Raw genomic sequence first — 13,569 nt, 5'->3', positions numbered from 1 at the left:
CCATTTTCACAAGGCTTTTGCTGCCAATCAAGCAGCAATTATCTCCTCACTGTCACATTCAGTATAAAATTTATATTACCTGGAATTGTTAAAATTAAACAGGCATTAATCCATTTCTTCTTTTTCCCCGTTACCTAGTACAGTGGTTCTCAAACATCTGTCTGAGCAACCATCAGAGTTGCCCAGGGAGCATGCTAGGCCCTGCCCCCAGAGTTTCTGAATCTGTAGGAGTGGCATGAGGCCTAACTATTTGCTCTTCCATTAGGAAAATATCGTCATTAAATTCTCTAAGTATTTACTGAGACTTATTATGTGTTAGGTATGATGTGCAATATGTAATTGATGTTCCAGAAAAGCAACTAGGCATCTTTCTTCCCTCATGCAGCTTGCACTCTACCAAATGTTGTCTGTATGGAACAGTTTCCAGTAATAAATTCTTGTAAACACGTGTTTTTCATTTAGTGTGATTTATATGTAATTTTCTGTAGTGAAAGATTGGTTAAAAGATAAGCATTCCATATTTTAAGTGTGCACAACTGTTTTATACATCTCTCAAGTTGTATTTATATAAGTACAATAAAATGGAAAATTGTGACAGCTCATGGCAAACTTCCAGTTTGTTTTGGGTACCTGATTCTTGTCAAGCAAAATGATGGGGATGATTGCTATAGTACTTCACTTTGAGTAGGACGGAACAACTACTAACTTAAAACAATTTTCTGAGTTAGGAAGAGATTGTTTAAAATGCCTTCACACAAATCAGACTGTGTAACTGGCTATAATGCTTTTGGTGATTTGGGAGTTAAAAATAATATAATGTGCGGTGCCTGGGTGGCTCAGTGGGTTAAAGCCTCTGCCTTCGGCTCAGGTCATGATCCGAGGGTCCTGGGATCGAGCCCCATATCAGACTCTCTGCTCAGCAGGGAGCCTGCTTCCTCCTCTCTCTCTCTGCCTGCCTCTCTGCCTCCTTGTGATTTCTGTCTGTCAAATAAATAAATAAATCTTTAAAAAGATAATAATAATAATAATATAATGTGACACATCATTTGACATTATTCCTTTTCTGTACCAGTTTCAGCTTATAAAATGACTTCTTAAACATTCTTGCTTGCTTAAAATTTCTCTGGTTTCAGTAATTATGCTTGAGGTTTAACATATTACAAAGTTTATATTTGTATTTCTATTTGATATCAAAATTACATATTACTTTGTAGAAGATCATGTATACGGCTTTTTCCACCAAAGTTTATGTATATAAATGTGTATCTTCGCATCATATATTGTCTATACATGATATAAATATGTGTACTATCAGTACTAATGATGGTTTCTTCTATGCCTTCTATTTTTGAGCAATCATAATTTGTTATCTTGTGTCTTGTTAAAATACACAAGACCTTTTTCAGTCGAAAAAGATCCCAGGTATTATTTGGATTGAACTTATGTTTAAGTCTTGATAGTTGATACCTGATATTTAAGAATTTAGAACAACTTAAAAACAGTTGTCTTGTCACTGTATAAGGATGAAAATCTGTTGTTTTTTCTGTCTCCCTTTTTAGTAACATCTTCAAAGGGTCAGCTGTGTGTATGTATAGCATGAGTGATGTGAGGAGGGTGTTCCTTGGCCCATATGCTCACAGGGATGGTCCCAACTATCAGTGGGTGCCTTTTCAAGGAAGAGTCCCCTACCCACGACCAGGAACTGTAAGTGGCCTAGGTGTTTTATTTGTTTGTTTGTTTGTTTATTTATTTATTTATTTTTGTTATCTCTATACACAGTGTGGGTCTTGAACTCACAACCCGGAGATTAAGAGTTGCATGCTCCTCCAAATGAGCCAGCCAGGTGCCCTCCACCTTTTTTTTTTTAAATAGTTTTTTATTAATTTATGGCCTAGGTGTTTAAAATACCGAAGGAATAAATGTATGCTGAAGGTTAAAAAAAAGCAGCTACAAACAGGTATTAACTATGGATAATGTAAAACATAGGTGCAAAGACTATAAACAATGGCAAAGCAAGGATTTTTTATGATATTGTGGAATTGTACATTTAAAAACTTGTTTTTTACAACATCAGTGGTTAAGTTCAGTGTTTACCAGTTATTAATAACCAAATTTTTGAGAAGTAGAAACTGAGTAGGTAGCCTTATTTATTATCTTTTCTGAAGATGGCCTTCATGGAGAATGGGAACAATTAGGATAATCTGAACTTGTTCTTCCTAGTTATAATGAAGGCTTCAAGGATTGCCCATTAAATAGGAGGAAGAAAAGTTTTAAGTCAACATTATTTTCCCATGGGAATGGGACACATCCCTCAAGTAGGTAAAGAAGATATTCTTTACCTACATATTTTACCTACATATTTTAACAGACACTGTCTCCTTTTGCTGACCTTTCTCCTTTTTCCCTCCAGCAACCCTGAGGCACATTCAGGCTTTAAAAAAAAAAAGAAAAGAAAAGTAGAGGGAACTCAAAATAAAACCAGCTTTGAATCTGCAATTTAAAGTAGGGAGAAAAAAAACAAAACAAAACAAAACAAAACACAACAGAAAAACCCCAAAGGCTTCAATATGGCAGAAAATGAGTGAAGTTATCAATGATGGCAGAGGCCATAGTATACGTGGACTGAGCATCTGGTTCAGTGCAACATTTCTAATCCTAAAAATCTCTAAGGAAATAACTTCATGTGAGGAAAAACTTATATTTGAACTTTAGCCATGACTTTAATTTTACTTCAGTTTTGTTCCGTTAAATTCAAGTAATTTATATTTTATATATTTTATTAAATGTGAGGCTTTTAATCTTGTTTTTTCTATTTATAAACTTCTTTATGAACAAACTGAAAATTTTGCATTATAATATAATAATATCATAGATATTAGTTCTAGCTGATGATTCTTGTAGATAAAAGAAACCTACAGAGGCTTTCAGAAGAATGAACAAGCAAAACAAGATGAAATATTGATTATATGAAATCAAATGGGTTTTATAGAAATCACAAGATATATATTCCATTTATTAATGGCAAACTGCTTTTACTTTGTTGGTGATGGCTGTTTATATCTCTGTGGTTCATTTATGTGAGTGTATTTTCAGTATAACCTGACTCTAGTTTTGCTTTAAATTCGGTGGAATTTCTTCACTGTGCTGGATATTGTACTGCTATTAGAGATATAAAGGTTTTGATCTGAATACATATACAGTGCTGATAGACATTAGAAATTATTGTGTCAGACCCTATTCTAAGAGATTTATATTTTTATATATATTATATTCAATAGCCCAACTGTTGCTATCATTTCCTTTTCACAGATGGGGACTCTGAGGCTAGGAGAGGAACCAGGATTCAGTTCAGGCAGTTTGGTTCTAGAGCCTGTGTTCTCACTCATTCCTCATAGAGAGTTGTTAAAACATGGGACATTAAGTCAGCAGTGTGTACCGATTGTTAAAGACAGAAGCAGAGTGTAATGCCTACTCTAGGAATTAGAGAAGGGCTGCCAGAAGGACGAGTTCATGAATTCAAAAAAAAGTGGCATCTGAGAATAGTCATTTTGTCAACACTAGTGGAGAAAAACATACTCAGTGAAACATATTAAATAAGTAACTTTATAATTTACTTAAAAATTCCTTAAATCCTTTAACTGTTGTATTAGTGCATTATTATGGTGTGTGTCTCCCTCTATATACAACACACATACATATTCAGAGATAGATAGATACTCTTCCCATTTCAAAACAAGTTTATTTGTTTCATTTTCCATGAATTATTAATGACCTGTATCAAGGTAATGGCAAAGACGATTGATTTCTCCTTCTAATAAGTCTCTTGTAAAATCAAGAACTTCTCTTAATTATAGTTCATTTCCCAGTGAACTCTTACATTAAATGGCAAAAAGTTATGTAGCTATAAGATAAAATGTAACAGGTTGGAGATATTGTACATTGAATGCTTGTACCACATAGTTAAATGCAATGAAAAGAGACACAGTAAAATCTGAATTTCCTCATTTTTGTCTTACTGCGTTATGGGGAGTATTTATATCCAGAGCTGATGTTACGCCAGCGTAGCACGGGGCATCCTTTCTGCTTCTCTGTAGCCATCATCGCTTTAGCTTGGTCCACTCTTGATTAGCCAGTCGCAGGGCCATGGAGATTGTTAAACACTACGAATAACATATTTCCTTATCCTTAAAATTAATTATTAATGAGATAGTATTGATACTTTCTGTGGTGCTTTTTCAGGGTTATGTTAGCAACAAAGCAGTAAAAAATAGTGTATACTGTCCTTTAGTTTGAAAAGAGCATTTGTATTTTAGAGTAATGTCACAGGGGGAAAAAAATGTATCCAAGAAAATTATTCTGAGATTCTCTCCCATCCAAGTACTAACCAGGCCCGACCCTGCTTAGCTTCCGAGATCAGACGAGATCGGGCGCGTTCAGGGTGGTATGGCTGTAGACATTCTGAGATTCTCTAATCTGATTATTAATTGGATTTAGTTGTCACATATTCCATTTCTTATTTCAAATACTTTACCATACTGGTAAAATATATTGTGTTGCCACTAACAGAGGCATCAGATTCCTGTACATTGAATTCTTCAGATGTGTTTGTAGTTTTAGGTAAGAAATGGTGACATAACTAAATCCCACTGAATTTTCAGAGATGTTTAGGAAATGTATGCTATATATTATATCTACTAATGTTAGTAACATTATGTTTTAGTTTATCTGATACTTAATTTTAAAGAAATACTGACAGGTTTAGATTTAGTTTATGATTATTGAGATTATAAATTATAGCATAATTTATAATTCTATTTACTGTATTTTAATCAAAAGATATTCTCTTTCTCCTAACAGTGTCCCAGTAAAACATTTGGTGGATTTGACTCTACAAAAGATCTTCCTGATGATGTTATAACATTCGCAAGAAGTCATCCAGCTATGTACAATCCAGTGTTTCCTATTAATAACCGCCCGATAATGATCAAAACAGATGTAAATTATCAGTTTACACAAATTGTAGTTGATCGAGTGGATGCAGAAGATGGCCAATATGATGTTATGTTTATTGGAACAGGTAAATGTTTTAATTTTAGCTCTGAATTTCCTGCCAGAACATTGTTTAACTGACTGAGTGTGCTAAGAACTGAAGGAAGTTTTTATAGTCACTGTCAGGATAGAGTTAACTTCCAATAAACGACTAAAAATCCTGAACATCTACCATGACAGGGTGTTACTAAAAAAGTAACAAGCTGATGTATATTGATTTAAGCCCAATCTCCTTTTCAATCAAAAGCTGATAAATGCAGTCAGTAAAGCTAATGATTAGGTAGACAATCGATGTCTATAACTGAATCCTAACTCTTTTCTAGCCATTGGCTTTTTAGACCCAATTTGTATAGGTCAAACCATGGTAACATTCCCAAGACATTCAATGTTTCTGGACTATATTAATGCAAATGATCTGAACTTTAAAATTATCACAGGGTGCAAATCTTCTGGCAAATAAATTTTGGCTAGTGTTTTTGCCGTACAATGAGAGAAAACAAAACAAAACAAAACAAAACAAAACTTCATCAGGGGAACAGCAAAATGGACTTAAAGAATCATCAGACACATTTTAGTTCCATTTCTGTAGAAATGTAACAACAGATTTCTGCTAAGTCCATGATTACCAACAAACATTTTAACAGGTATATTTTCAGAAGGAATCCCATTGCTATTGTATTTTCCCCCTACTCTCTTCATTAATACTATTTTGAAAGCACCAGTCCAAAACTGAAACTTGCTAGTTAGGGTAGTTAGGGTCAGATTTCAAGGCAATAAATTTCTAGTCTCCATTAGCTTTGTTAACTGACATAAATCAATGAGAAGCAGAGTGACTGCTCTGCTGAAACCTTGTATAATAGCATGTATTTTCCCTTGGTAAGAAACAGAAAAAAACTGAATTAACTACAGGGGAATGGTCATTGTGTGGTAAGTGCTTTAAAGGTTTAAAGTTTTATAACGAAATTGTGAACTACTTGTTATCAGATGTAATGGTGTCAGATTCTTAGCAACATGGTGCAGTCTACTTTTTTAAGTGAGAAAATTTATCAAATAAAAGCATCCCACTGAGACTCAGTTTGATAAAAATTAGTGAATCAAGTATCAACTGCTGGCTATATAAATCTTTAGAAATTATAAAATGATAGGATTTGTATTCAGTTAATGTCAAAATATAATTAGATCTATCTACAGAGTAATTAAGTTTATTCAGTAATGTCACACTTAGCTCTTTTTTCACCTCTTGCCCAAACATGTTGAGAAGTCCCTCACTCATTGTCTGTGCAACAAAGGCTTGCTTCCAGGTATTTGACCAAGAAATTCAGTCATGAGTTTTTAATTCCTCTTGGACACAATCTGTCTTTAAAGGAACCAGTTTCATGAGTATGTTGAATGTCTGAAGATGTGGATGGCTATCGGTCAGTACAGACCAGGGTCATCTGTCAGCAAAGTAAATTGATTACAGTAATTTTATCTTTTAACTGAATTGCACATCACAGTATATTGATCCTAGTTAAGTAATCTGATTCAATTTGTGTGAAATTGTTTGAAATACTACTCGGTAAAACTAGATCTGGAACACAGATAAAGTTATGTTTGGATACTGGAAACCCTTCAGAGGCACTGAGTAGATTAACCTAATTTACCTTTAATCTTTGGTGTCATGAGTAGTCTAAAGTCCTATAAACATAGAAGTAACCTTTTAACAGAGGGCATTTTTTTTTTTCACATTACAAGGGACATGCTAGCAAATTTTCCTTCTTTTTTTCACTAACAACTTATCTTGATCTCACAGAACACATCATATTGATGCCCTGAAAATGGTTATCAGTAGTTATTCAATGAATACATTGAATTATTTTTCTGATGTATGATTCTCTTTTCAAATAATGATTCAGTTAAACTGGGCTAAAATGAGCCAGCTGAAGCTAAAAATAATTGATCAGCTGATCAGAACTGGAATGTTGAAATGTTAAGTGTCCGTTTTTTTTTTAATTTTAATAAGATCCTGTTCTTTTTTCTATCAAGGAATAGAAACATATCTGTAAATATTGGAAAAATAATATATCCCCTTAAAACAACTTGGAGTAAAAGCAGCAGCTCTTTTCCTTAAAACATTTTGTCTCTTTTTGCAGTGAGAATTAGGGTAAACAATGCTTTAAATCCCTATACAGTGTTTCCAATTTATTATTTATGCCTGAATTTTACATTTCTTTAGTACTCTAAAACTGATTATTCAAGACATTAATCAAACCAGTTTGTTAGCCAAACCTGCTTAACCATTATTGAAAAACCACCGGAAAAAGTAATCCAAGGTGTTTATTTTGGGAAATCAAGTTATTGTCATTCATCACTTAATGGTCATTGAGGTGTCTTTAGGGGCCTGTTAAGTACTAAAGGCTTCCAGGTGGCAGGAAGATGAGCAGCAAGGCTTGGAAGCTCCAACTACTGTTGCTTGACAACATTCCTTGCATTTTGCAACTGCATTAAGTCTTCACAAGGAGTCCCCGCTTTCACAACAAACCTGTCATACCAAATTAGGATTATCTTTTTTTTTTTTTTCTGAGATACCTGATAATGGAGATTAAAATATTTTTTAAACACGATTAGTTCAACCTAGTGATTATTACATATTTTTTTTAATTTTGCAAGTTCAGGATAAAGCCATCTTCCATGCTTCATATATTTCTAAAAATTCAATTTTTTTTTATTCCACAGCTATGTTTGTAGTTTATCTAGTTGCATGAAATACATTTGAATATATACTTTGCTACTGCTATACCAGAAAAATAAAAGGAAGTCTGGGGTCAAATACCAATTCCATTTATTAATGCTATCCTTTGTTCAGATCTATTTAAATTGTGTTCTCCCCCTCTACTCTCTTTCAAAGATGTTGGGACCGTTCTTAAAGTAGTTTCAATTCCTAAGGAGACTTGGCATGATTTAGAAGAAGTTCTGTTGGAAGAAATGACAGTTTTTCGGGTGAGTGCTGCTCAATTTCAAGTGTCAACAAGTTCACTTGTATGTCTTTCCCCCAGGACAGCTGCACACTGAACTTGGTATGGACAAGGAGTCTAGCATACCCTTCTAATTAGCTTGTCAATTAGAAAGCCAGACACTAGTCAAAATAAACCTTGAAACTTTCAGTGCTAGTTAAATCTAAAAATGTAAAGAAATATATTCTTGGCTCATATTTTGTGTTCTCAATAATAAAATATATGATTTACATTTTATATTTATATAAGTTACCTCAATGAATAAACTTATGTTGCTCCCCACCCCCAAATTTCCCCTCTCATGCATTATGGTATAACTGGAATGAGAGGCAACGTCCATGAATGTTTTAAAGGAATGATATCAGAATGACAGGCAAATGAAGATGTTTCAGTCATTTTTGGGCTTATTCATGAATTGTTTTATTATATTTTCTTAAATCATTTGTTATACCCCAGAATTGAGGTTTTTATATCACTGGTGCCAAATAATGTTATGGGTTCCTAGTCTACACACTTAAGAAATATATGGATATTTGTTCCTTTGTCCAGAATCACAGAGGGCCCAGGTAAATTTGTATGGTATTGGGGATAGAGGCAGCAGGATATGGGTTGAAGAGAGAGAGGAGAACCAAAGTAATATCACATGTACTACAATGTCCATTGTTTCTTTTAGATAGCTAGCTAATAGGAAGAGTTTCAATTGAAATACACCTTGATATAAATTATTTATGAGATATGACAGGGCAATAGTGCCCATAAAAGGTGTTACTTCAGTTTTTATTAAAAGAGTAGTGGGACGCCTGGGTGGCTCAGTTGGTTGGACGACTGTTTTCGGCTCAGGTCATGATCCCGGAGTCCCGGGATCAAGTCCCGGATTGGGCTCCCAGCTCCATGGGGAGTCAGCTTCTCCCTCTGACCTTCTCCTTGCTCATGCTCTCTCTCACTGCCTCTCTCTCAAATAAATAAATAAATAAATCTTTAAAAAAAAGAGTAGTGCAAACATATGAAGTTTTATAACTATAGAATAAATTGGAATTAGAAGAATAGGCAGAAAGAAAGAAAACATTAGATCTAATCTCACAACTCAGAGTTATCTCATTTAGTCCCCAGTTAGGTTCTTGCTTACTATTCAGGAATATTTTGAAGAAAAAATGAAGTAGAAAATGGCAAGCTCCTAATTAATTAACTCAAACAATTAAAATTATGATTGGCACTGAAACAGATAACTGGTCAATCAGAATATAGGTATTTTGTAATAACAACTAAAACAGTGTTCTGGTGGAAAGAGTTTAGGCTCTTCACTCACATCTAAATAGCATTTTTGGGGAATACTTATATGATCTCTTTGAGCTTCCCCATCAGTGAAACAGCAAGTGTAACACCTACTTCAAGGAAGCTAGAAAAATTAGACATTTACATAAAACATCCAGGACAGTGTCAGGTACTATGCTCAAATTTTATTAATACAGTTTTATTGTTTTAGCTTAGCTACACTGAAAGTAAGCCAGATATTTAGTGGAGTTTTCTGTTAACCCTTGGTTTAAGACTTCAAAAGCCTAAAAATCATCATAATTCTATTCTGATTTTTTAGAATCATGTACTTTGGCCTTATTTTACGTCTAGTATAGAGTAATAACTAAACACTGTTGTTCACCAAGACCCATTTCAGTATATACACATTGATACTTTAGCCAACAAATTCAAAAATACAACTATCCAAAAGGACTGGTGTTAACAATATAGAGTCCTTCTAGATTTAGCAAACACATCACGGACACTGAGGGGCAAAAAAGTTAATTGCTGTCTTTGTTCATTGTTGTCTCCACAGCCTAAAAGATTTTCATCCAACATCTATTAAATGAATAAAGGAATCAGTATTGATGAAAAAGTGAAATATGAGAAATTAAAGAGTTTATGGTCTTCCTCAGAAAGGCCATACTTAAAGTGAGGTCCTAGAATATGTGGAAAACAAACTGGGAAAAGCAACAAGTTATCCTGCTGATTATATCCCGTAGTAATCTCTAGTGGAAAGAAAAAAAAAAAATTACCAACTCTATGTATTTAGAAATTTATGTTCCAATCACTGTTATAAGTGAAGTTACAGGAGATACTGTGAAATATTATGATAACTTAAAAATGTCTTATTTATATCCAGACTCTCTTACTTTTGTATTTGTCATGTTACTGTTGTATATTTCCCTTCAGTTGTTTATATTTAATTCCTTATATCTCTAGGATTTTAAATTTATCATTCACACCTTAGCCATGTTCTTTAGTACATTAATAAAAATTCTAGTTTAAAAAGATATGAATTTAAGGTAATCTAGTAAATGACAACAAAATCTTGAGAGGTTGAAAGCCAACAATCTCACAAGCAAAATATTTAATAATCTATTAGATTTTGTTAATATTTTGCAGTTTCCAGAGAAATACACAACTGAATTAAGCCTATGATAACTATTGGAATGGCATTTTTGTGTTAAGATATCATGAGAAAGGTTATTAATCATTCTCCTACAATTAAGTACAAACAGGTGATATTGTGCTGGTAGACAAGTGTTTTTTTTTTTTTTTTTAATTTATGCTTTTATAAAAAGATAGTTTGCAACCTGGGACACATCTCCTTCCATAGATAAATGTTCCAGTTCTCTCCCATATTCTCTGTTATGCATTATTGTCATTATTATTTCTTTGGCACTGAAGTAGACAAAACATATTTGGGCAAAGTTTAGAGAAATATTTACTTTTAACATTCTATTCTATCAGGCAGAGTTCATACATATATTGTGGTCTAGCAATTGGAATATTTCACTGTCAAACTTTGTTTAATTTTGTAGTGGGAGGGAAAAAAACACAACACATTAAAGCGATTGCTATTACAGTGAAACAAGCAGAGAAATGTTACAGTTTCTGTATTTCTATTTGAACCTTGCATGTCATTCCATTTAACATAAAATAAAATTAAAAAGTGTTAACCTGAGCATAACAGTATTTTGACAATATAAATAGACAAGGAACAGAGTTAGAGTCATAGTAGTGTCTGATACTCTTGGAGTTTAATGTCAACCAACAAGTTAATTTTACTAAAATATCATCTCCAGGAGACCATGTTCCGTACGTGTCCTTGCTAGGCTGAATAAAGCAAACTTCATATAAAAGCCTGAATTAAAGCCAGTACTATGTCCATTGCCATCTTGAGGTTGGTTTTAGGAAAACACCCTGGCTAATCACAGAACATTCCATTGGTTTCAGTTACATCCAAGAGACTTTTTTTTTCTGGGTGAAATCAAATCCCAATCGGAGTATAGAAAGAAAAATATTCCTCAGTAACAGAAATTTCCATTTTAGAATAAAATTTTAATAGGTAATAAAATGTGAAATAAAATTGGCATTGGTATAGGAAATGATTTTAAATTGCCATTACATATTCAAAATGGTATTGAAATGGTACTGGAGTACCAAGACACAAACCTAATTCCACGTATTACTTGTAATCATAAGTCTGTATTTGGATCATATTTACTAGTGATTCTGAACAACTTGATTAAAGTCAGTTGAGCCTCAGTTTCTTAATTCCTTAAATTTTTAAAGTTTTTACAAATTAATTGTACTATTAAGTTAATATTAGTAGTAAGGTATTATAACCTTACGATGGGGTCTTCTTTCCAGTTCAAGGAAAATTTTACCTTTGCGACAGTGGAGTGTTACATCAAGTTGCTGTGCATTTAGTACAATGGATTTTATTTATAGTCCTATTGACTGCAAAGGATGGCAAGGCAGTTACATTGATAACGCTTGCATTTTAAACTCAATTTATGCAATATTCCGTGAACAGCTGAGCTACAAATGAAAGAGTTTAATTTCCATTCAAATGTAAAACATAATTGATGCTTTCTAAAACCTAGTCTATTAACTCATTCTAAAGGAGCACCCGCGTGCTTTAGCATCCAGGGAGTTAAGTCAGATTCTCCTGGGATCAGCAGGTTGCAAAGCTCTGCAAGCACGAAAGTTTAATAAGGACTGGATTAAAATATCTGAAAAAAAATGGTAAATTAGAGTCATAGAAAATCTTGAAAAGATGCTAAGTTTTTAATTTCATTTTTACTTGAACACCAATTAACTTTGCAATTGAAACCAGTTTCATGAAAAAATGCTTATGAAGCTACATCTGTTTTAAATGGAAGTCGTATTCACCACCAGCTATTTCTCAGAAAGAAATATAGCTTATTTAAATGGATGTCATCTTAATATATTGTCTATTAAAATTCAACGGCCGGCAGCAAATAGCACATCCTATTCCAAACTGCTACTAATTTACTGGTCCAAAAAATAAATAATTTTCTTTTAATTAGAAATTCTAGGATCTTAATTTAAGAATGTTGAAATCAGGGGCACCTGGGTGGCTCTCTCGACTAAGCTTCTGCCTTCAGCCCAGGTCTTGATCCCAGGATCCTGGGATTGAGTCCCACATTAGGCTCCCTTCTCAGTGGGGAGCTTGCTTGTCCCTCTGCCTCTTGACCCTCCCCCTGCTTGTGAACTCTCTTTCTCTCTCTCTCTCTCTGACAAATAAAGAAATAAAATCTTAAAAAAAAAAAAAGAGTTCCAAGGCATAATGATATTTAATAGAGGAAGCAGTCAAAAGAAATGAGTAGTCAGTCATGCCATATAAAACAAAGAAGTCCAGTAATAATAAATATAGAATAAAAGTGTTCATTCACCAGTATAGTTCATTAGTGATTTCTGCTTCTAAGATTCATAGGCCACCTCTCTAGGGGAGGGGCTAGCCTCAGTGGGCTGAGGAATGAGTGGCATTGAATGGGATATGAACAAGTAAAGACAGTGAGAATAGAATCCTCAGATTATTTTCGAAGGAATTTCAGCTGAACTGAAAGATTAAGGAAAGATCTTTTTAAAAGATGACCACCTTTATCTCAGACAAATTAAGAGGAAGGAACAGAATGCAATGGGGAAAGTGGAAGAGATAGGAGAGGAAAGGAAAAATTGGCAGAACATTCATTTATCTTTCATTCACTCAATTCATTTAACAGATTTTTTTGAGAATTTATAAATACCAGAAACAATCCCAGATACTAGGAATATATCAGTGACTGAACAGCCAAACATCCCTTTCCTAAATTAGAGTGTGTGTGTGTGTGTGTGTGTGTGTGTGTGTGTGTGTGTGTGTGGTGGGGGCTGGGGGGGTCACTTATGGGGACAAACAGGAAAAAAAAAAATATGAGACGCCTGTGCTGCTCCTCCTTACATCCTGTCAGCCTCACTGTATGCCCCAGGACTTCTCTGACAGCAGGCAAAAGGACAGGAGTTCCAACTGGAGGTGTGGGAGATTTAACACTCCTGTGGGCATCCAGTGAGTAATGGAATGAATAAATAGTTTTCCTGGTGTAAATCTCAGTGAACAATTTTGAGAGTCATTGTCTACTCTCTTCAGATTTTCTCTCATGGTGACTTCCATAACAAAACAATTTTTTTTCTTTACTTTTTCTCCTTCCTGTCAATCCTTCATTCC

General features: G+C 34.0%; 1 protein-coding gene across 2 annotated transcripts in view; it reads left to right on the top strand.

The window, feature by feature from the left end:
- Positions 1–13,569, top strand: part of SEMA3A (semaphorin 3A) — a 322,510-nt gene that overhangs the window by 276,935 nt on the left and 32,006 nt on the right. For both annotated transcript variants that reach the window (XM_059170983.1, XM_059170982.1), the window contains 3 exons: positions 1,560–1,704; positions 4,858–5,077; positions 7,937–8,028. In XM_059170983.1, the coding sequence (XP_059026966.1) occupies positions 1,560–1,704; positions 4,858–5,077; positions 7,937–8,028 (457 nt within the window). The remainder of the gene's footprint in view (positions 1–1,559; positions 1,705–4,857; positions 5,078–7,936; positions 8,029–13,569) is intronic.

Source organism: Mustela lutreola, chromosome 4 (genome assembly GCF_030435805.1).
Source record: "Mustela lutreola isolate mMusLut2 chromosome 4, mMusLut2.pri, whole genome shotgun sequence".
NCBI lineage: Eukaryota > Metazoa > Chordata > Mammalia > Carnivora > Mustelidae > Mustela > Mustela lutreola.
The sequence above is the reverse complement of the archived record's forward strand: the minus strand, read 5'-3'. Positions and strand labels throughout refer to the sequence as shown.